General features: G+C 37.7%; 1 protein-coding gene across 1 annotated transcript in view; it reads right to left on the reverse strand.

The window, feature by feature from the left end:
• The window catches only part of doc2b (double C2-like domains, beta), a 117,650-nt gene that overhangs the window by 37,833 nt on the left and 55,860 nt on the right, over window positions 1-23,957 (reverse strand). Inside the window, exon 2 of the mRNA XM_078266632.1 lies at window positions 21,284-21,363. Within this exon, the coding sequence (XP_078122758.1) occupies window positions 21,284-21,363 (80 nt within the window). The remainder of the gene's footprint in view (window positions 1-21,283; window positions 21,364-23,957) is intronic.

A 23,957-nucleotide genomic window follows, 5' to 3' on the forward strand; every position in this document is an offset into this window, starting at 1 on the left:
CATGAAAAATCATCTTCCGGAGCACTTAAATATATTCATATAAAAATCTATGACAATCTGTCCAGCAGTTCTCAGACCTGGACCAAGCAGAAGAGTCTGACGATAACCCAGTAAGTAATGCCATTTGTAGGCAAAAATGATACAAACCGTAACATACAGACACCATCACATTAACATCAAATTGAGCTGCCTGCAGTTGTGATCTAAAAAAAAGTTAATGTTTTCACACAAGTGGACATTTGAATCTGGATATGACATAACTTGTCTAACGAATTGTGGAAACCATAGCTTGTGACATCCATTAAAAATGTCAGGAGCGTACAGAAGTTTCGTCTTCTGTCCAGTTTTCTTTAGCACCTTTATTCCTTGTACTTTACACGCTACTTCTTATTCTTTTTCTATGAATCGTTACATCCAATCTTTGTCCCTGAGACATTCAGTACAGTACAACCTCAGCTGGAAAGACAGAGGGTCTTGTCACCCTGAGAAACACTGACGTGAATAAGGGAATGGACTAAAAGAAAAGAGGTTTTAGAGATCCCTTTTGAAGAGCAAATCAATGAGACTCAAAGAGTGAGCAGGAGGGAAAGGTCACTCATACAGTGAACAAATAAAACAACACCATGTGGGTGCCCACTGAGTAAAGTAAAGTGAAAGGACCTGAAGGTAAGATGTAGAGGGAATAAACAGAAGAAATTGAAACCTCAATCAAATCTCTACCCACACAGAACAGGGAGCACTAATAAGTTTAGTTTGCTTTTCTTTGACCTTGAGTGGTGTTGAGGTTATTCAGATTGCCAACTGCTTTTGAATTAAAGCTTAAATTGGGAATAAGTTTGGCCATTATCATATCGTAGATGTCAGGTGAGAGTATTAATGTCGACTTTCATCAGTGTTGCTTTAAGCTTTAAGGAAAAAAGTTTTTGACACTCTAACCTGTATGTGCAAGGATTTCTCATAAGCCTAAGAGATAGTATAATTCATGTGATCCTTCAAAACAAAATCACTATAACTAGAGTATTAGTGTTTTAACATACTGCTTGTGATATGTGCGTTAATTGGTATGTTAATAATACAGATCAATATGACCAACAAGATATGTCTTAAATGATTATTAAATGCACAATATGTAATTTTCTGCCGCTAGGGGTCTCTCAATCAAACAAACAACAACAAAAGACGCAGTTTGGTGACGTCGTGAAGTAGTGTGGGATCGTGTGGGAGATTTCTCTGGGTTTGAACATTGTTGGAAACATTTGGGATAATGTAAGTACACAACTCCATAAAATATATAACATAGGTCAAGTCGTTTTTAGACATTTACATGCAGAAAAAGTTGCATACATCTTTAACCATAACTTCAATCAGAGTTACTGTTTCAACCAATATAAATAAAGTAAGCCGAGTTTATACACAAGATCTTGAGAAAGGACAGAAGACCAAGAACAACAAGTAATCCCAAAGTGTCCAGAATAACTAAATCAAAAGGGGAGTTGCTGTTTGGTCTTTGAAGGGCTACTCACCAGAGTCAAAGCAAAAGAGGCCTTTTGGTCCCTAGTGTCAGGCTCGAGAAAACACTGGATCTTACATTTCCCATGATGCAACTAAGCAAATATTTTGTCCCCGTCTGGTAAATAAATATGGATTTCAAACTCCACCAGTCCATGCTGAGTAAGTCTTGTCAATATCACACTTTTTTTTTCAGACATTTCGAAACTCCTCCACAAACACAGAATACATTATACAACTACTATTACGACTACTGAACTGAACTTGCACTAAGCTGGGGGACTCGCAAAGAACAGGTTTTTATTTTATTTAAAAAGTGGTCAAAATTGAAGCTGATATCCTGACTTTTAGACTCTTATTAGCCTACAATAATTGTTCATTAAAATCTGCAACTAAGGATTATTTTTAATATCTTTTAATTTGTTGATTATTTTTGTGATTAATTAATGTATTGTTTAGTCTATAAAATGTAAAAGAAACCCGCCAGTCACGATTTCCCAGAGCCTTATTTGATGTCTTCAAATATTTTGTTCTGTCCGACCAATTCTCCTTAATCAAATTATAATTTATAGCAATAAAAAATCATTTTTCCCTGACAAAATGAACAATTTATCGACTATCAAAGTTGATTTATTTTTCTGTTGATGGACTAATCAAATAATTATAATTATCTAATTGTTTCAGGCCTACTTTCGTCATTTATGTCTTTTAAATTTAAATTTTCTATCAAAGCCACTCCACTTCCAGTTTGTACACAAACTCCACTTTCCACTATACATACTTAGCCAATAAAGCAGATTCAGGTATATTAATATGCGGCATAAAGAATAATAATGCTTATAAACCCCCCTTGGCTTCATTATCTTACAATACAAATATTTCATTTCTCATCTGGCAAGTAATAAAGATCATTGAAAATGTACTATTATTTTAATTTTTTAGGACCCAGTCTTTATGATTCTTTATTTAATGGATCAAAAAAGGAAAAACAAAACAAATATGATGTATATTCACCCACAATTATCAGGCTTAATAGAGGAGCTCGGCTCAAAGCCCAGCACTCAGCAGGAATTACTGGCAGCAAAATGACACTCAGCTGTGTCTCTAATAAGGCAACACTACTGCCTTAGATCCTGTCTGCACAAAATAGAAGCATGGCTTTCTTTAGCTGACTCTCAAACATATTTTAATAGCGCATAGCCAGTGTCAGATATACTTAGATTTCTGACATCTCAAGAAAGGACACTTAAAAGTCCAGACAGAGACTACAGAATAAAAACAGACCATGAAATCAGTTTAAGTGGCTCTTTCTCTGGGTCTTTTAGATTTAATGTAGGTATGTCACAGAGACAGTTATGTCTACATGCAGTAATATATCAAGTCAACAGGATTACATTTGTTGTTAGATAGGACAGCTCCTATACATTTAGGATTTTGTTGTGATTCTTGTGATTTTCAGTTAAACACAAAACAGAAATGTAATGAGAAAGTCCCAGCATTGTGTTTGGTGGTAACAATTGTTATAGACACTGTGAGGAGTCTTATATTTTAGTTTTACTTTGATTTTTCCACTTTTACCCATCTGTGACTGTATAGCCTGCTTTAAGTTGATGTTTTGATAAGTCTTATGACATGTGTCAACATACGTATATATACAGCAACAGGTGTTTGAATTAATGTTGCAAAGCTCCACTGTAAGTGCTGACGTAGTGCGAGCATCAGGAGCTGTTCTAAAGAGGCATTCAATGGTCTGAATTTGTAAATTACGGGGTTAGGTAGTCATGGGAAGTAAATTGAGGCCAGGGACACTAACAGATAATCCTCTCTGCTTTACATAACAATTATTTTTCTTCCTTTCTTTATTCTTGATTTGTAACAGCAAATAATGTGTTGGTTTACTTGGGCTTTAGTGCTTGCTTCCCATAATTATGACCGTATAAAAAACAGACATGCTATAAGTCTGCAGTTAATTAATAATCCTAAAATCATGTTCATTTTCCATGATGGAAACCTGCTACTTTATGATAGATAATAGATTAGATTAAATCATTTTTTTAACCCAAAAATAATGCAAAGGTTTCCTCTCTTCCTACATACAGCAAATCACTTCTATTGATAAGATAGGAGAACCTGGATGTAGCCCAAGAGGCAAAAAGAATCCACAAACCACTCTCTGCACTGCTCCTTGCTGCTCATTAAGCTTAATTGCTGTCAGTGTAAGGTAATTAGGTGACCTAGATGAGTTTATCAACATTGTCATCAACTCTCTTCTCTCATCTAGATTTTAGCAGCTGGACAGTCAGATGACACCTTTTAGATGTAACAACTGATACTTGAAGGGGGGGGGGCAGACATAGGATTTGTGAAATGTGTGGGACATAACATTCTATGGTAGATAGTAGTCAATATATTATTTTCATTATTACTTTTCTTACATTTCATTGTTCGAGTCAATGAGAGAGACTGCATGGAATTAACACATTTTGACACGTTTGGGGAAGAGCAAAGTAAATTAATATGTAACTAAATGCATCCATAATGTAGCACAATGTGTGACATTGTGTTGTCCCCATCTTTATCATTATCATTAAATGAACATTCACATATTGCGAAAGGCCTTTATTTGAGACAGTTGTGGTAAAATGACGACCTCGCAGTCAGACATGAAAGAAAAACAAACCACGTCTGTCGAAATTAGTTTTCATGGCCAAGTCGTGAGGTGCCAGAGGGTTGAACCGTACTGCTCAAAATGTATAAAAGTTTCAAACGTTGACATTCTGTCGGCCTGGTGAAACCATTTGTGGCACAAACCCAAAGACTGAGTGTGACCCTTAAACACAAAGCTGGAGGCTATATCATTGAGTAGGCCTTCGGAGAAGCAAAGGAATGCAACCTTATTTTAAATTACTTATAGTCAAAGATGCATGTATTGAGACATGCCTGCTCCCACGCTGAGGACTGTAATTCAAAAATAAAAAAATAAAAAAAAAAAGCAAGGCAGAGCTGAGAGGCAGAGGGGTCTGGAAAAAAAAAGCAATACAACACGGTCAACATTCACTTTGCAACTCCAATCTCTGTGCCAGCCGTGACCCTTTCTTCTCAATCTTGTATCTTATTTTCTCCCCCCTTATCCGAGGAGCAGCCTGGGTGAACTAAACATGGAAAATATACGGCTATATATAACATGCTTGATTTGAAATACAAACACTTTCTTTTTTTTTTGTCTGTGCAAAAATAAACCAGCTCCTAAAATTGTTACTTTACTTGCAACTTCTTGTTCATTGATTTTCATTTTCTACTATTTATATGCTCCTCCTCAATTTCCTTCTGTTATTTAGCCGTACGTTGCGACTATGCTTTCCACACAACAAGGTTATTGAGACGGCACCATGAGAGCTGATTGGAGAGGTTAATGTGCTGTCTTCATCTACCTCTATTGTTGCCTTTACCAAACACCTGAGCTACCATTTAAGCGGAGGCATATTATGTGGGGTTGGATTGGAATAAACAGGCAGCTGCGTCATGCTGCTGATTGCGAGAGGACACTGTGAATACTCGGTTGATCATAATTACTGAGGGTTGGAGAAAAATGACCACTACGAAAGGCAGATGGGTAACATCCATCAGTGTATCCACACATCTCCCATCTCACACATACTCATTCATAACAGTTCCCTTGAATAACAGCCTTTAAATGCTGTGGAATTAACTAGAGCTCTCTTTGTGTTGGAAATGATGAACTTCCTTGACATCTTTCAGAGGAAGTGAGGGGTGTACTTGGGTTTGGCATGTGGTGGTGGTGTCCGGTTGGAAGCTGGCGTTGATCTGAAAACATCATAATGAACAGAAGAGTATGTGCGCTGAAGTCACTTTCAAGTACTGCAGGGAGCATGCATGAAGCTTTATTAACTTTAAATAAGGGACTTCCTACCATATATCATATATCACAGAAGTTTGAATTAAAGGTGCAATATGTAATACATTTATTGTATTTAATCAAAACATTACCCCAATGTGTCATCAGATATTAAGGAAATATGCTAATTTGAAATAATTACTTTCTGACAACAATGCTAATGCCAGTATTTTCTCCTTTTGAAATTTTCGTTCCGTGACTGAATGTCTGTTTTTGTTAAGGCCTGTTTGTTGATATGAACTGCCTATTTTGACTGCCGGGCTGGGTTGCCAGATATACCTGTAAAAACGCAAACCCAGTGCGCTACAGCTGTAGTACAGCCATGGAAGCAGCAAACAAAACAAAAAAACTTGCCAAAAGGTTGTATAATCAGAGACGAGGTAACACGGGTAAATATTGGAGATGCATTTAAAAGATAGAGACAGCTTAGAGCCTAAAAGCACACTGAGTTGACTAATTTCCTCCTAAACAAGTAAGCATTGAGCTTCATTCATTTATATTACGGCTAACGCAGGGATAGTCATTTTCATTCATTTCAACATTCATGTGCTGGCATTAAATTATATAGAGTACTCTCGCAAAAAAAAATTAGACACAGCCGGTGAAGTGATCCTGACTGGTGCTGACGCCGCTATGCTAATGCACACTAACTGCTAACGTAGGATCCATGACATATTCCAGAAACCGCAAGTTTGACTTCCTCATAATGGAAACATGCAATTTAACTTTGGCAAAACACCCAGTAGCCTGAATTGTTGGATTGGGACACAGTTTTCTCTGCAAGTCGCTTTGCAATGTATGTAACTTTATGTTGTTATTGTGGCTAACGTTACCATTGCCAGATTCAAGGTTAATGTTATGATATGTTGGACAGTAAGATGATTGCCACTTTCTTACAAACTGGCATGTAACCATAATGTGTAATGTACTGACTGTACAGTGTATAGACAAGCTGTATAACGTGTCTGAAAGTAGTAGTACCGACAATTTACCCCCTGCCGAAATTCTTCCCCCGCTTCTGTTCAGCGGGCGTAGCTGACAGACAGCGAGTGTGCCTGGTGTGCAGACGACCATGAGATTGTAGCCTTTTTAGCGGCTGTTGCAGTGACGTTAATGCGAGAAAAGGTGGCTGTCAGTCGGGCACAAAGCTCCATACGCACTGATTATAAGGTTAAAGGTCGCAATCCTTTTAGAGGTCGTTGTTGTCACGGTTAGTCGATATAAGGTGGCTGTCAGTCGGGCACAAAGCTCCGCGAGAACACGGGCTTTACTAGCATCAAGCTAACATTGAACGACGCTGGGGAGGAGGGGCCGGGGAAACGACTCTTTTCAGTATTTTGAATTTGGACTGCAGTAACCATTTTAAACGCTAGCTGTCAGTATTATATATTGTACCTTTAAATCTAATCTTTAGTACATGGTTTACATTTCCCCATCATTATTTTGGAGAAATATCTTGTTGTTAACCAACTCACAACTATGTATGTACTAGTTCCAACTACAGTAGAGGTGGAAATTACGAATCACTTGGCTATAATCTCTTTGAGATTTGAAATCCCTGACAATATAGTATTTGGTGCGTCACCGTTCAAACACACACATGTACACCATTGCATCACCGCTTATAACACCATGCCATTAAACAGATAGTCTGGATACTATGAAGTGGGGTTGTATTAGTTTCTTATCCATTGTCAGTGCTAGAGGTGTGCAGTAGTCAAATATCCAACCTATCGCTTTAAGGCCTTTATTTCGGTCTTGGCTTCTAAGCAACATCCGTTACACAAATTCAGTTTATAATTCAGTACAACACTAGGCCTACATACGCACTGATTATAAGGTTAAAGGTTAAGGTTAAACGATTGTTCTGGTTATAACAACTTGGGTCTTATTTGTGTAGTTTTGGCCTTCAATCCTGTTGGTAAAAATAGTCAGATGTTAGATGAGGCAAGAAACACAAGCAGTCGGACGATCAGACAGGTTGTAAATAAACCCCCAAGTTAACCAAAACTATTGTAAAGAGAAAACTAAGCTGAATAGTAAAATGATTACCCAAATTGTCCTTTGTCAAAATCCATCACATTTTATAGAGGGATTTAGATCTGTGTTCCCAGATCTCAGCAACTACTTTGGTGAGTACAAGGTTATTATGATACTGATAGAAATGGTGTCCAAAACTACAACAAATAATACCCAAATTGTAGGAATTATCCTTATTCTGTAACATAGTTATTGCATCATGATCATTTCTGTGGACTCCCCAGCGATAGGAGCACCAATGCAAAAAGCAACTTATCAATAATTTATAATAATGATTCATTACACTACAATTAGCTTGAGGATTGAAGATTCATTAAGATCCATGTACTGCACACCTCTAGCACCAGCAGAATCAACAAAGATTTCATATTTAGGCGTCCAGTTTGTAGGTTTATTGTACTTGCTATTTGTAATATACAGTATCTATACATGAATCCATATAATACAGTTTATATATAAAGCCTTAGAACAACTAATACTGTTCATGTGTATTTTCTAGGCCGTATGTCCCACATGGGTGCTTATTTTTTACAGTGCTATCAGCCTCTTTATCAGCCGGGGCATATGTCTTCATTATCATATCTGACTGGCCCGGTAACAGGCAGGTGGGGGAAGCATCAATCACCAGGAGCAGCAGATAACAGGATGGATGAGATGGGGCATTGATTTCATTCAGAGGGAGCTGACACAGTCATGTTAAAGGGGTTAATACTTCAAGGGCCACCTGGGATCAGTGGAGGTGTTTAGGTCAAGGCAACTTGAGGTGATTGTGGAGTGATGGAAGTAGGCAATATGGAGAGCCGGCAGGTGGGTCCCATTCATCGCCAATGAATGTCAACATTGATGATTGAGAGGCTTAGGAAGGAGAGGGGTGGAGGTGGGGGTTATATCGCAGGGTCACGCTGGGACATGTTAGTTTCAATGTCAGTCATGTCATTGATAACGTGTCATTGATTTAGTGGAGAAACAGAATAGACAGGCGAATTTGTGATTTTTATCTCCAGGAAGCTAAACTAAACTAGCATTTAAACAGCTATTGGGAGGTACTGTAACTTGCTTGCCATTGCACTACTGCTGCATGCTGCTTCTTCTTTTTTTAAATCTTGCATGGTAAAGCAGCCAAACATAGAAGATGTAGCTAGGGCAAACGCTGCTTTCAAACAAAGATGTTTGTGCTGAGGTGGGAGGACAGATGCACCTTTTATAGATATTTCAATGTGCTCTTTATATTTGCACTTGTTCCTATTGTGTACTGTAACTGCTGCACAACAATTTACCTCGGGGTAAATAAAGTTCTGTTTTATCTAAACCTCTGTTAATGCTGATAAGGGTTTTTGGTGCCTTTAGTTGGCACACAAACACCTTTTTATTATTAAGTTTTCTACACTTGTTTTTTTTCATCTACTGCAGATTGATATTGCATTGAAATGCAATTTTAAATGTGACAGAGAAAGATTAAATTAATTACAAATTTAACAACTCTCTGAAATTATTAAAGGGCTATTTGAGCAAAGCAGGATGCTGCTACTGTAAGCAGAAGAAAGGCATTTTGGTTTAGGGAAAGCGGGTTCACCAAAAATATAAATTACCACAACTGATTACAAATAACTACCTGAACAACACTGATTCATGACGGGTAACAACATATTGTTTAATAAGGATGGAGTGTACCTTTAATTAATCAGTTAATTGGTTGACCTTTCAGTCCAGTGTAGTCAATCACTACATTGCTTTGCACGCTCTTGTAACTATTTGTTATTAAAGTAGTCGCTGAGTAATTACTCAGAATATAGATAACTGAACAACCAGATAAAAATGGGACCAACAACACAGTCAAAGCATTAAACATATTCACAAGAAACATTTCTTTGTTTTGTTGGAATAACATTACAATGATATAGAGAGGGAGCTCAGAGGAGGTTAGCTGAGGGTTGGTGATGGTTTCTATCAGGGTTCACTGGGTCTGGATGTTGGTTGGATAAGACGGTTGGATAGAAGTATTGATTAGTACTGTAGGGACTGGTTGGGATTTGAGCTTATCTCAGTGGCTTACCTTCTTGTATCTGGGGACAGGAAGCTGTTTTCTCCAACACACATAAAGCAGCAACACACAGAGATGATGAGAGCATGCAAAAGAATAAAAGTGGAGAAGAAAAAGAAAGATAACAGTGATCATATGAAATCAAAGTGGAAGCAATTAAATGAACATGCAAAAACTAAAAGAAGTAGAAGCAGTCTGTTTGGTTTTCACAGTTCAGGGCACTGCTGAACTATATATACAATGATAATATAGCTTGATAGAGGATGACGTAAATTGGAGTAGTATTTTTGTATTTAAATTGTCTGTTTAGGTTATTTTATTGGATTGTGCAATTGTTTATGGTAAAGGCTCAGGGTAGGTCCATCCCAGGCTTTTCCTATCCCTTTTCAAACAGGTCTAACGTGTGTTACATTTTGTGTTTATTCTTTTTTTTTTTTCTTGTTGTTTTGCCACGTTGCCGGTTTGTAATTTGGTCATAAAAATACTAGTCTCTTGCCGTTCCTTAAATTTGTCGATGATTTCGGCATCAGCCCTTAGCGACAGAAAAATACATTTTTGTGGGCGTCTTCGTGTAAATCACTTTTCTTGTGCCAGCCGTATTATAGACAGGTCATTTCATTTATTAGGATCCCCATTAGCTGTAGCCTATTTTCCTAGGGGCCACACCGAACACTCTATACATGACGGTACACAATCACAAAAACAAATGCACTACAAAAACAATAACAACAGCAGCAGCAACACACAACACAGGACCCAACTTTAGTCAGTTTAAAAATAATCATGTAATATATGCAGTGGTGGAAGAAGTACTCAAGCAAAAGCAACAATACGACATTGCAAAATCACTGTTACAAGGAAAAGTCCTGCATTCAAAGTCATATTCAAGCAAAAGCACAAAAGCATCAGCACCAAAACATACTTGGCCAACCTCATATACACTACACCACTGAACTTGAATTAGGCTAGTGATGCATCAATGTGTTCATCACCCCAATATTACAGCTGGCAAAGGTGAGGCAAACCCTGATTATTTCCTATTCTACTGGGTAGCTCAAATCATTAGATGAGGAGAGATTTTTTGCCAGGAGATGTTGTTTTAGTGATATTTTAAAGCGATTTTTACTGTTTTCCTGAATAATATGCTCAGGTAGAGAGATAATTGGTTCCATGTAACCAATGCTCTGTACATTGCAGTGTTCTTCACCATACTGGTTTTCTCTTTTGGTAATGTGAATCTACCTCCAGTAGCATGTCTGGTATGGTAGTCATGCACATCTGAGCTCAAACATAGCTGTTTATGTAATACCCTTGGCAATTTAGTAACTGAAATCTTTATTAAATTAAGCAAGGATGAGCAATTGCTGACTTCAAAGCAAACGATCACTTTAGCAGGTGTTTCTGCCCACAAACTTTCACACAATTCCCTGATGAAGGCAGAACAATTAAGTAGAAGTTTTAACACATACAAGTTAACACCTCCACATGGTGAGTAGTACTCACTACCACGTTCACCGACAGCAAAAATAAATAACGTATGAAATAATAAAATGGATTGCATCCCCTTTATAGGAATAGTTTACATTTTGGGAAATATGCGTATTTGCTTTCTTTCTGAGGTAGATAAGATTGAAGTCAGGACCTGGTTAGCTTAGCATAAAGACTTTGGCTCTGTCCAAAGAGAAAAAATAAACACCTCTAAAGTTGTGGGAGTTATGTGCTGGATCTAAATCTTGGCAATGTGAATGTATGTAGCATCTTTAAGTCTTGTCATCACAGTTGGGTTGCCATGTTTGGTACCATCATGCCTGTACAGAAACTATAACAAAAACCTGTGCTCACTGACCAAATTTGGCAACCGGGGTGTAGCTAGAAAATCTGAGCAGATGGATAAACTGTTCATAAATCAAGAAATCGTTACAGCACATTGTCCCTTTAAAAGACAAATTGCTGTTTTTACACTTCTGTTTGTGTGCAGAATAAACAATCAAGGTGCGTGTTAATTAGTACATTTTAGAGGTGTTGGTTGGCGTACTTTGTACGGAATCAGGCTGGCTCTTTCCCTCTGCTTCCAGTCTTTTTGTTACGCTAGGCTAACCCCATCCTGACTCCAGCTTTGTACTTAACAGTCAAGAGGTTGATATCCATCTTCTTATTTCACTCTCATAAAGGAAACAAATCCACATATTTCCCAACATTTTGAACTAGTCCTTTAAGCTGATTACGGACAAACTTCAATACCCTATTAAAATAAAAGGCAGATGAATAATTGCCTTAGTCTAAGACTTGACAGCAGCGGTATTGACTGTTAAGATATGAATCACAATTGATTTCTGCTGTAGCAATGGAATAGCAGCTTCTCCCTTCATCCTTTCTGAGTAGCCTTGTGGGAATGTCTGTTGGACAATTCATCAATATTTAGTGACAAGTTGAACAATAACAATAAAGTAGGCTATATATCAGATATTTGAGATGTTCTTCTATTAACTGTTATGCAGGGATTACAAATGAAGACAAGTTGTTTTATAAAAGCCTTTTTATGTAAAGCCAGCGACACGAAAACAGATACAAACAACGATAATGAATACAAGAGGGCAAAACATCTCTAAGAAACGGAGCCTGTGTGTGTGTGTGTGTGTGTGTGTGTGTGTGTGTGTGTGTGTGTGTGTGTGTGTGTGTGTGTGAGCGAGCGCGCGCGCATGCTCCCACACGAGTGTAGATGTACCGGGCAATGAAAGGGCAGTCTGCTATAGAAGGAAGAGAATGAAAGACTGCAGTGGAGTGTTAAGGTAGGTTGTAGTGTAGGCGGTGCTGAATGAACAGGTCTTGGATCTGCAATTGAATGGTGAGACAGCGTCTGATTCACTGATAAGGGCAGGAAACTTGTTTTACTATGGAGGGAGGTGCCGCCTTAGAAAAAGACTCTTCACGCAGCTTTAATATGTGTGGGATGACAGGGAAGGGATACAACAAGGTATGACTACACTTATAGAGAGGAAGTAAATCCGCAAAATTTCAAGCCATGAGATCAACAAGCAGTATGTATGCTGTTTCTCTAAGTATTGCAATCTCACTTTGGTCCACCTCTTTGGCCCAGATTGAAATATCTCCAACATCTATTCGATGGATTTACATTAAATGTTGAACAGACATTCTTCGTCGCCAGAGGATGAATCATTGAGGACTAGCTCATACAACGTGTTGTCCGTCCATGTCTTATTTGTTAGGTGTTCCCAGCGGCCCCTCTAGAAGGTGGAGTGAAAAGCCAGCCGTTATAAGCCATTTTTACTTATGAACTCAGGACAATGTCCAATGAGTCAAGTCTGGATATTGTTTGAAGTTTCCCTTTCATACATGTAGCACACAGTGTCAGACATGTTTGATTCAGACGAAGGGTGGCGCCTGGTTAGTGCATACAAGAGGCAGGACATAACGCACATACACTGTGGTCACGTAGCCGGTTCATAATTTGGTCATAAATTACAGAGTCTCTTGCCTCCCTTGAATTTCAAGATTTCGGCGTTGGCCCTTACGGTTCTCGAATCTCGTTGCCTCTGCAGTTGGACATTTTCGTTGGTGTCTTGGTGTAAATCACAGTTCTTCTTCACCCTTGGATGTTTTTCTTGCGGTTTTGCTCGAGCTGATGATGTGTTAGCCAACTGATTTAGACATTTGCATTCTAACATACAGCTCCGCTGGGTAATGTCCAGATAATTTCAGGTTTAGAAAGATATAGAGAGGACATATATATATATATATATATATATATATATATATATATATATATATATATATATATATATATATATATAGTATAACAGCGAATATTTTCACACAGTCTCTCCTGGAAGACATTCCTAGTGTTGTACTTGGCTTCTCACATTAAAAGTGACATAAGGAACTCAGGAAAGTGACTTCCAATTTGATTACACTCCCTGCCATCAAAAAACCCCTGCTAATAAGGTAGTGTTTTTTCTTTGGCCAGGTCAAGACCTATCACAATGGAGATGAACATTGACTGCTCCATGTGTACAACATTAATTCAGCAGCCTGACCCGCAGTTGTTGAGATATCTTTCTGTGCACTAAACTGATGATTAGACAAGTTGAGAGACGTGCTAGTATCGTCATTCTTGGGTCCTGCTGCTACAGGGGCACACATGAACAAAGAAAGCGATCCTCTTTAAACTTTTAACATGCAGGGCTCATGTTTTATTGCAGTGTGCATCTTTCTGCAGAGTCAAAGCGGACTATTCTAGATGATAGACAATCAGCAGGCAGTAAGGACAAGTAAGAACTTGTTACACCTAAACAAAGGGAGATGCAAAACAGACCTCAGACCAGCTGTGACCTGCTACCAGCTAAAGAAAAAACACATTGCAAAAGTCAGGTGTGAGTGAAAACCACTTAGGAACAGTGTTGTAGATGCCAACAAAATGTTGTAAGCCTTCCAAGCTGCTGTGTCCCAAGGTCTAGGAGATTGAAGCCTGACAGAGTTCTTGTCAGTTCAACAGGTTGTTTCTTATTTCCAAGAAACTGGAGGGGGACTGTTGAAATTCAGAGGGAGTTACAACATTTTGCAGTTGTTTTTAGAGAGAGATGTAGGTTTGTAGATGTCATTTTTCCGCTTTTATGAAGCTGAGTAACTGGAACAATGGTAGAGGAGTGAGAACTGCATTTTTCCATTCAGACGGACCTCCTACAGTGAGTAGTTCTTTGGATAATTTCATGGTTGTGTGGTGATGTGGTGTGGCATAACAAGTTATAAGGATGCCCGCAGTAGAACCAAAGCACAATGACAAGAGACTATCTTGTTTTGCCTGATTTTAGGCGCAGTGTAATGCTATTTCATGAGGAAGCAGAGAGTTCTTTATTCAGCTGAGGTTAGAGAGACTGAAGAATGTGGCAGGGTGTTTCACTTGGTGAAATACAGGTTATTTTAGGTTGCATCAGGCGAGCCAAGAAGGTGGAAAGCTGATGTTTGTAGCGGCAGGTAAGGCTGTCCTTCAAACAGACTAGTAGCTTCACAGGCAGTAGCTTTTTTTATTTTGCAGAGTGCCTCAAATAACCTGTAGTGGTTTACTAATATATTTCTGATGTCTATTTGCATACACAACATGTACTGTGTAGTACTGCATAGCTTTGTCAAATGCTGTTGCTATTTCGTGTACTTTTCTAGGAGATAATGTTACCAACATTGAGTTTCATGCATAGGTTTTATTACGTTTAAAAAAAAAAGGTGCTGTCTTGTAATTGCTGTATGTGCAGTGCAAGAAAGAAAGAGAGATGCCACTCCATAGAAAATAATGTGACAAGAACAAACAATCGTATCTTACTTTGCAGAATCATAACTAGAGACAAGATAAACTTATAACTTGAAAATAAAGAATATAGATTTTAAAGGGGCTGCACTCGATTTTCAGAAAAAAAGTATCTGGGATTGCCTTCACACGACTCTCACAGACTGTTTCCTAAATCGTAAAAATGCTGACGCTTTGTCACGGCCCTCGGCGCCAGATACCGACGCACAAGGCACTTACACGCATGCGCGCCAGATCGGCAATCACAACAAAGAAAAGAAAAGCTCAGATTACAACAAACAAAAGCAAAACCTCTGCTTACGACACCATTACTCCACTATATTTTTTACATAGAAAATAGTTGTTTACTGCTGTATTAATGTTCTGAATATTGAGTACAGTCCCTTTAAGTAAGCATAATACTCTCGACTGCAGATGATGATGATTCGGGTTGATAATCAGGTTGATTTGTCTTGTATATTGGATATATGCACAGCTGAGAAAACCCCAATATGAGTCATCTGGTTCAGGATGTCTCACCCCAACATCCCTCTTCAACTGGAAATTTAGTGTGTCAAATAAGACACAGAGTAAATGCCATTTGCCTTGTAGTGGCATTATTGAGTATCAACCTACTGTTATATTAAGAAAAACTCTATTGATGTCTGAGGTGTTGGAGCCAGGGCTGTGAGTAATTCAGCACAATTCAATAAAATTGCACCAGGGGCAACTATTGTGGGAAATGAACCACACCGAGGGCCGTGATTTAGTATACCTAACTCCTTTATCTGTGTTTGATCCCATACATCCTGAATATTCCAGCCAACAGAGACGGGGACCATGCAGAGGAAGTGCTGTTAGTTCTAAGCTATTTCGGTCTACATGCATTTACTTTCTTTTAAATCAATTGAAGCCTATTTCAAGGGACTAACTTGACTTATTTCCATCATGTGAGACTGATTCACTTACTGCAGTGAGCAGCCTGTGAAGTTGGTAAAGCTATAGATGGCGTAATGTTAGCGAGGTAAAACTGTGAGTTAAGACTTAATACCTCGCTTGTCAAAAGTTAATGATGACCCGTAAATGTTAGGCTGTAGTCCACCATCAATTTTACATCATTATTAAGACTGAGCAGCATTGTCAAACGGGGTGCTGCACTGTTGAGATAATGGTGATCTTTGTACTACATCTGGATGAAAAATGCTTCATCAATACACACTTTTTCTTTTCTGATTATTATTATCAGCTGTCATGTGGGCAACACAATCAGTTTCAAGCAGTGTTGAACTGTAGTGTTTTACTGATGATTGCGTTACAGTAAAATAACTTTTTTTGTAAAACAAAATTTGAAATTTAGTAATTACATTACAGTAACATTTTGGTGTATTGGCTTTTTTGCTGTTTTAAATGGATTTGGATAGAGGGTTGATATCAGTATGTCTCTGTGATGAGATTTTTCCATGACGTGTAATCTTAGCAGGAATTGAGATCCCTGCATTTCCTTAAAATTTAGTTAAAATCTCCCATTTTCCTGGTAAAAATACCTGCAGGTACACAGAATTTTTAGCATGGTTGTCTTTTTGCCACCATATGCACTGAAACAAAGACTCAGACAACACGCATAGCTATATACTAAGTTGAACTCAGCTCAGCAACATAACAATGGTCCTACACTCCCACATAACAACCAGGTATGAAGAACAGAGCATCAAAGAATTTGTATGTTTGGCAAAACACCTAAAAGATAATGTGCTTTTAAAGAGAATCTGATATATATTTTTACCACATAATTGGCTAATTTGAAATTACAGGAACACTTTCAACCCCAGCAGCTAGCTTCTGCCAAAACAAGAATATATCTTCCTGTAATTTCAAAATATTATTTAAATGGAGTGTCTTCTGGCTAGCAAGCCACTGATAAGACTGCATTAAGGAATAACCTGGTTTGACAATTGGATGGTGTATGAAACCTGCTATATTGTATGTGGGAAAATATGAAATACCCTGATGTTGTAAAAAAGACAGTGATTTATAATTAGTTCTAAAAAAAAAATGATTGTGATTTTTGTAAATACTTTTAAACTCCTTTGACCAAATTATTTCTGCAAATGGATACTATTACTGATGGTTTAGTCATACCACACTGAAGGGGCACCATTAAAAGTCAGGAAAAACAAGCAGGAGGCAGCTGTGGGAAACTGAAAGCTGAAGAGGTTAAATGTTTCTGGAACATAAAGCGAGGTTTTCATTAAAATATACTTATCTAAATAGAATCACACAATGAGTACATAGCCATTAACTGGTGACTATTTTCTTACTAATTTTATGTTTGATTGTCATCATTGCTTGTAACTACTATCCACCATTTGTGCCCACACACTCACGCTTAATTGAGAAACTATTTGATGTCACTGTAATGTCTTTGGTTCAAATGAGCGCCAGCTTCCTCCTCCAACAGTAATTTGCTTGGTGGGATGGATGTCAGTGTGAAAATAAAACAAAGCTCACTTTGACTAGGTAATTAGCCCAATAAGACAACATATGTCAAATTGTTTTAACCCATAGGACAAAGAACACAAGCACCTATTATAAAAAGGATTTCAATAGCAGTCATTTTAACCATGTCAAAGTAGCCTTCATTAAAAAAACTAAAATGTAATTATCAAATACTTCTGGCTCTCAAAGTGTTGACATGTCAAGGTGAAGGATTTAAATAAATGTTAACAAGAGTGTCTGTGGGCTATTTGTACTACTACCTTCATCCTTACAGTATTGCATCGCTCAGAGCTCTTAATTTCCACTTACAAATTAATTCCAAAGTATATTACCATGTGCAGAAACCCACAGACTTCTTACTTTATGTGTATACATTATCCAAATTGCTCCACGACACTCTTAGAAATGTTTACTGTTTTTTCAGTCCATAAGAACTATATTAAAACACTGGAAATTGCACTAGCACAGACATCTTTTCTCTAAGCATTAATGGCTGAATTCTTTAAGGGAAGAAGAAAGTAATCCATGCAGTGCATTACTGTTGTGCTTTTGTTATTTTAGTGGGCAGTAATGAGGATTAGAAAGGTACAGTGAATTACTCATTACTTATTTTTGCATCATATACGAAGCATTCAAAAAAACACAAAGTGCCTGGAAATAATATATAATTTTGTTTTCTAATAATAGAGCAGAAAGAAAATTGAGAAAGTGAAAATACAGAGGTGATGATTGACAGCCTAATTAAAGGGCTATAATGCAGGTAGCATTTGTCTTGCTGGGTGGGTGAACAAAGGGGGGAGTGCCTTGGACACATTAAAATGTATAAGATGTAGAAAGGTTTCTCGCTGCTGGATCAAGCTGAAGAACTGGACCTATTCATCGTCATATTATATTTGACATCGTCAAAATAAAAGAAGTTTCCGAATCTTGTCATCTCGCAGTTTGACATTTATTTTTGCCGTCTTTGTGCAAATTGCCCTTCTTCTTCTTCACCCTCAGTTGTTTCTCACTGTTTCACGGCAGCCGCATGATAGAAACGTCATCAACACGCCCACTCGCTGTGAATTCTCCGGACAATGACCGGCTGGGCTCGATAGGACACCAAACCGACTTTGTCCTGGGAGCTGAACGTTTAGTCGTTTAGAGAAGCGGCCCAGGTGAGAACCCGCGAGGCAGACTGCGAATAGTAATGCTGCTTCTTTTTTTTCCCCAATCGAATATTTATTTGAATTTATCGTTGAAAGCCCTATTGTATAGAAATAAGCCACTCTGCATTCCCCACATTTTACATGTTATTCATTCTATGGACATTTATTTAAGTGGTCTTTTAACCGCTTTTGTTTGCTTAAGTTATGTTGTCTGGTGACCTTTTGTCCATTTCTGCCTAAATGCCAACAGGACAATGATAATATAAGCATTGAAGTTAACTATCACTGCTTCAAACCCTATCCCCACTGCACACTGTCACTCTAACCAGCTCAGCAGGCACCAATATCAAAAATGTTGTGTCCCATTCTCCAATAAGCACAGTCACAGTTGCTATTGAAGCTACTGCAGCTTTGGCAATAAAAGCAACAGAAAAAAAGCTAGAAATAAGGGATTTAGCAAACAAATTAAATCATGGAAATTGGTATACAATATTTGAGAGAGCAAAAGCATTTTCTCCGGTTGGCTAGGCAGCAGTCGAAATTCCAGAAGCTGAGCAGTATAGAAAATAACCACCATAAATCAAGACGGCCTGATGCCCACTCTGCTGTCCAACACTCTTGCCAAGACTGGCTCCTCTGATTCCCACTTTCCTCCCTACCAGCTATTCAGGCAGACACATAGGTAGACTTATAGCTGCTGACAGCAGCCATGGCTGTCAGAGCCACCGCTTCATCACAAAAACACAGGAGCGGGGATCAGAGAGGATGACACTCCTGGACTCATATTTATGATATATTGCACAAAAAGTGGCATTTGGCTATTGCAGTCCACCTTCAATATGTATAATATTTGGTTTATGTAAATTTATGAATTGAATAATTCATCAATGCTAATCTGGTTGTCCATAGGAAGCCTGTAAACTGCAGTGACTCAGATACACCATTAATCTACTCTGATCTAGTGCCACATGATATGCAGTACAGACTGTTTTAGCTCTTCAGCTGTGCTGCTCTTATAAACATGAATACATAAATAAAAAATAGCAGGTGAATGAAAAACTGGGAAAAAAACAAAAAGTTAATTACATAAAACTGTATTGGCATGGCAATTTAACTTGATCAAACAAATATTGAATAGTAGCATTAATAATTTAGCATTTAATTTAGGTGTGCAACTGAACCTCAACATGCTCAATATTAATACATTTAAAAAGAAATTATGTAATGAATGAATGCAATGTTTGAAATATACAAATAAATATTAAATCATGGTGCCACTCAATTATAAAAAAAAAACAGTTCAAGTGATTGCTTGAAATAAGAAACAACTTTCTTTTCTTAATTTCTTGAAGTATTTCACAAATGATTGCTTTATTTTAAAATGTACACAATATATTACAATACATTATTTATATCATAATTACGTAGTTCTTTATTTACCCATTTAATATTAAACTTTTAGGGCCCTATTGTACATGCTGGCTCACTGACATGGCTTGCTGTGACACCTTAATGTAACAAATGCTTGTTTTTTTCCTGCTATGACGACTCAAAATGTCTGTTGTGAGAAGAGTTTACTGGCAGCTCCAGTTTACGTTGGCATTGGGCTGGTAGGCTTTGAATTTTAAACAACTGCAGGAAGTGTTGAGTTTCATTGACAGCGGCTCAGTCCGAAGAGAAAGAAAGATGCGTGATCTGATTGGAATTACTGTAATTAACGAGTGAGAAGAACAGTGTTTTTGTTCAAAAGAGAAACTCAACCAGCTTAGAAAACTGTGACCATGGCAAGATTAGTGCATGCTGTTGTGCTAAAGCAAATAATAAAAAAATGCTCTGAATTTGTCAGAAAAATTGTTAAACATGGAGGAAGTTAACAGCAGCACCGGCAAACTAACACCTTGAGCAGATTACAAAACAGATGGTCCTCTCACTACAGTGTGATACACATAATATACCTAAAAAAATAACCCAGAGGAAATTAAACAAAGGTCTGCTCTGATAATACCCTATTTTTAATAAAGGCTTCTCTTCAGTTAAGGTAGCTTAAGGTCAACATTTTACCGTTAAAGTCCAATATTCATTCATCTTTTAGCTCTGTTTTGGTCTCCACCAATTCCAGTAATAGTAGATGTTTAACTTTATTCACCAGCGAGTCACTGTAGAGTCGTTGTTAATATAAAACCTACTGATTAATGCTGCTTTATGCTAAGAAACACAATTCATGAGATGCACATTCTTGGTGTGTTTGTTTAGCAATATGCTTTAGAAATAATAAATGCTTTCTGAGATGAAAATAGATGTAAATATCTCTTTCACAGAGAGAACTGTGGGACATGTTATGTCACTATTACACAGCCTTTTTGCCAGTACGTGTAGGCTGCTGCAAAAATATTCATGTCTGACAGTCATCTTATCAAATTTAAAAACGTATTGAAAAACTGTCATTTTGTTGATATTATATTAATCAACCTTTTTTTCGCCTTGTTACAAGGTATAGTGACAGTCAGTGATGAGTAAAACTCAAATAATATGGCCACAATATCTAGGATAATTTTAACTAAATTTAAAGCAACTGCTATAAACATGTGTTGCTGCAATTGGCTTGTTTTATGTTTGTATGTTCAGTATAACCAAAGGGTTTGATACTGACTTAGATAAAGCAGAGACAAGTCAAGTGTCACAGATAACACTTGATTTGCAAAGAAGACTGTGTTCACAAGGATTCTATACAGAATGTCCCTTTCAAATGCATGTAAATATCCAAGCAAAAATATTTGATGTAAATGTAGAGGCTGCAAATTAACGTCATTATTATCGTCATCATGGCGCCTCACCTTGGCTTTGTTAATGGTGCAGTGAAGTGCATTGTTCTCCTGGTCATACTGCAAACTGAATTCCAAGGTCCCCAATGTAGCTGTAAAGACAAAAAAAAGGGAGAACAGAGAGAGGGAGAAGGCAATTAGTGGCACACCAAAAGGCTCGCTGGGGAGAGAAGAAATCCAAACTTGTCTGCCTGCTTTCATTGTTTGATAGAAAAGTCCTGATGGGATATCTCATGGCATTCTTGGCAGTCACATGTGATAATAGACATTAAAATCAGCATAGAAATCACAGAAGCAATGGACATTTTTGGTGAATGGAATTTCTGGTGTATGTGGTGGGAATTTCTGTTAAATAAAGGCTCACAAACGAGAATAAAAGACACTCTTTTGTTTTTGAGCCTTTATTTAACAGAAATCCCCAACACAGTGTACAGGCTTGATTAACAAAGTGCAAGTGTGCCTTCATAAATAACTTTCAAAGTTTTGTATAATAATTGTTAAAGATCCTATTTCTCATTGATTCACTTGAATGACTTATGTAGTTTGTGTATGCTCATCTTGTCTATACACACTCATATGCTGCTCACTCTCTATAATACTAAGAGGGAGAGCAACAAGTGAAACAAAAAGGGTAAGGAACAATGTGTTTAAAAAAGAAAAACACACTGTAGCTGATGATGCTGCCAAGTGCACTAAAAATAATAGATATATTCTTCGCAAGTAGGCGGCACAAGGGAAAATGTTAACTAGTCAAAATGGAAAAATGAATGGACATTATTCAATTGTTTCATTTTAAATGGGCTTAAGACATTTTGTCCTTAGTCCATTTTAGCCTTCAATCAAACAAATTGATTAGATAAAGTAAACACCTTTCTTTCAACTCAGAGGCTTCTACATGTTATTGAAACACTACAGTGCTGAGTAGTGAACTGAAACAGTTTATGTCATGAACTCATCCTTTGTCCTTTCAAAATGTCAAGTGACAAGGGACTCTCATTTCCTGGCTTGATGAACTGTTGTCAAGCTGAAAACATTTCAACAACCACAACATAAAAAAGACGTGCTTCAAAAGGCCTTGCAGGATCTAAAGCATTGTGTTGTTGGCACCAAATAACACCCACTTTGTGCTTCATTCACACTTTGATATTTACATAAGCAGTAAAAATAACATTAGTTTTATGGATTTGTAATTGTACCCATGGCTACTGTAATTCACATCTCCTTACCTCCTCTTAAGAACTTCCAAATAGATTTAGATAGACTATAACAGATGAGCTATGTGATCTGAAAGGATCCAGTAGTGGCTTTTGTTTTTACAGTATTTTTTATTTTGGGTAGTCTTTTTTTATTGATTGTCTTAACATTTTTACAGACATTCGTGGTGCCCAGAGGACGAATTCCAGCGACTTGGGTGATCCCCTGTTTTTTTTAGTAGCACTACAGTTGACATTTGTAGTTCAGAATGACATATCTTGACAACTGATGGTTTCCCATTCAATTTGGTGCTGATGTTTATTCAGACATTCTTGATGCATTGTGACTTGCATTTCGTTGTGGGAGATACACGTCATACTCATCACTGTGCCCTACTATACATGACTCGCTCTAGCATTGAGAAGAGAACATATTTTGAAGTTGCCTCAGTATCTCACATCTCTTCTCAAATTTTTTTTTTTAATTATTTTTAGTTTTCTGTTGTATGACTAAAACAACTTTTAAACATACACATGTTCCACCTTAACAAGTTCCTTCCGAGCCTATTTTGTAGCAGCACTGCGGCTTTTCTCCGGGTGCTTAGCACCGCCCAAGACGATTGTGATTGGTTTAAAGAAATGCCAATAAACCAGAGCACGTTTTCCACCCATCCCCGAATGCTATGTGGAGTAGCCAGACTAGCCATCCACCCCGATTTTCTCCCTGCACGGACTCGCTCTATAACATCTCTATCTTGACTTCCTCCTTTGCTACCGCCATAATTACCACGACCACTAAAGGGCTTTGTCACTTGAAGGTAAACGTATGTTGTTTTGGGGCGTTTGCTGAAACGACGATGCTGCCATTTTTCTTGAGAGGGCAGTCTCCCATACATATAACCATATAATTGTTTGGAAATATTGACATCTTCACTGGGTAAAACTATGAGTGTGAAGAAAGCTCAGTGGTATTACAAGCAGGGGCTGCACCAGTGGGAGCCGCAGCAGAGAAGAGGTTAGCAAAGGCCCGGACAGGAAAGGTCAAGGCTTTGGTGTCTCACTCGAAGAAAGGTTGACAGCTGTGAGGAATGAATTGATTTTGGAAAGGAGCTTTGGTCTATGAGTTACAGTTTTCCTTCTTTCTTTTTAAAAAAATCCTTTTATTGAGATTTTTAGCAATTTAAAAACACAGTGCTGGTCCAATATATTCCACATTGTTATAAAATATACACCAAGATCAAACTTAAGATGTATCTATTTCCATGAAGTCAGGAGTTATTTTTCATGTCAAGTGGAGAGTCAGAATGCATGTCATGCCATGCCATTTGGGTGTTATGAAAGTATATCAAAAAGTTCTTATTGAATTTCTTAAGAGGTAAAAACTCCAGCAACACTCGCAGTATATAGAACTTTATTGTGGGACCGATGCGTTTCGGCTTGTGGCCTTCATCAGGATCATCTCTTATAGAATTTCTGAGAAGTTCATCATCTCC

The sequence above is a fragment of the Sander vitreus genome, chromosome 13 (genome assembly GCF_031162955.1).
Source record: "Sander vitreus isolate 19-12246 chromosome 13, sanVit1, whole genome shotgun sequence".
In the NCBI taxonomy this organism is placed as follows: Eukaryota; Metazoa; Chordata; class Actinopteri; order Perciformes; family Percidae; genus Sander; species Sander vitreus.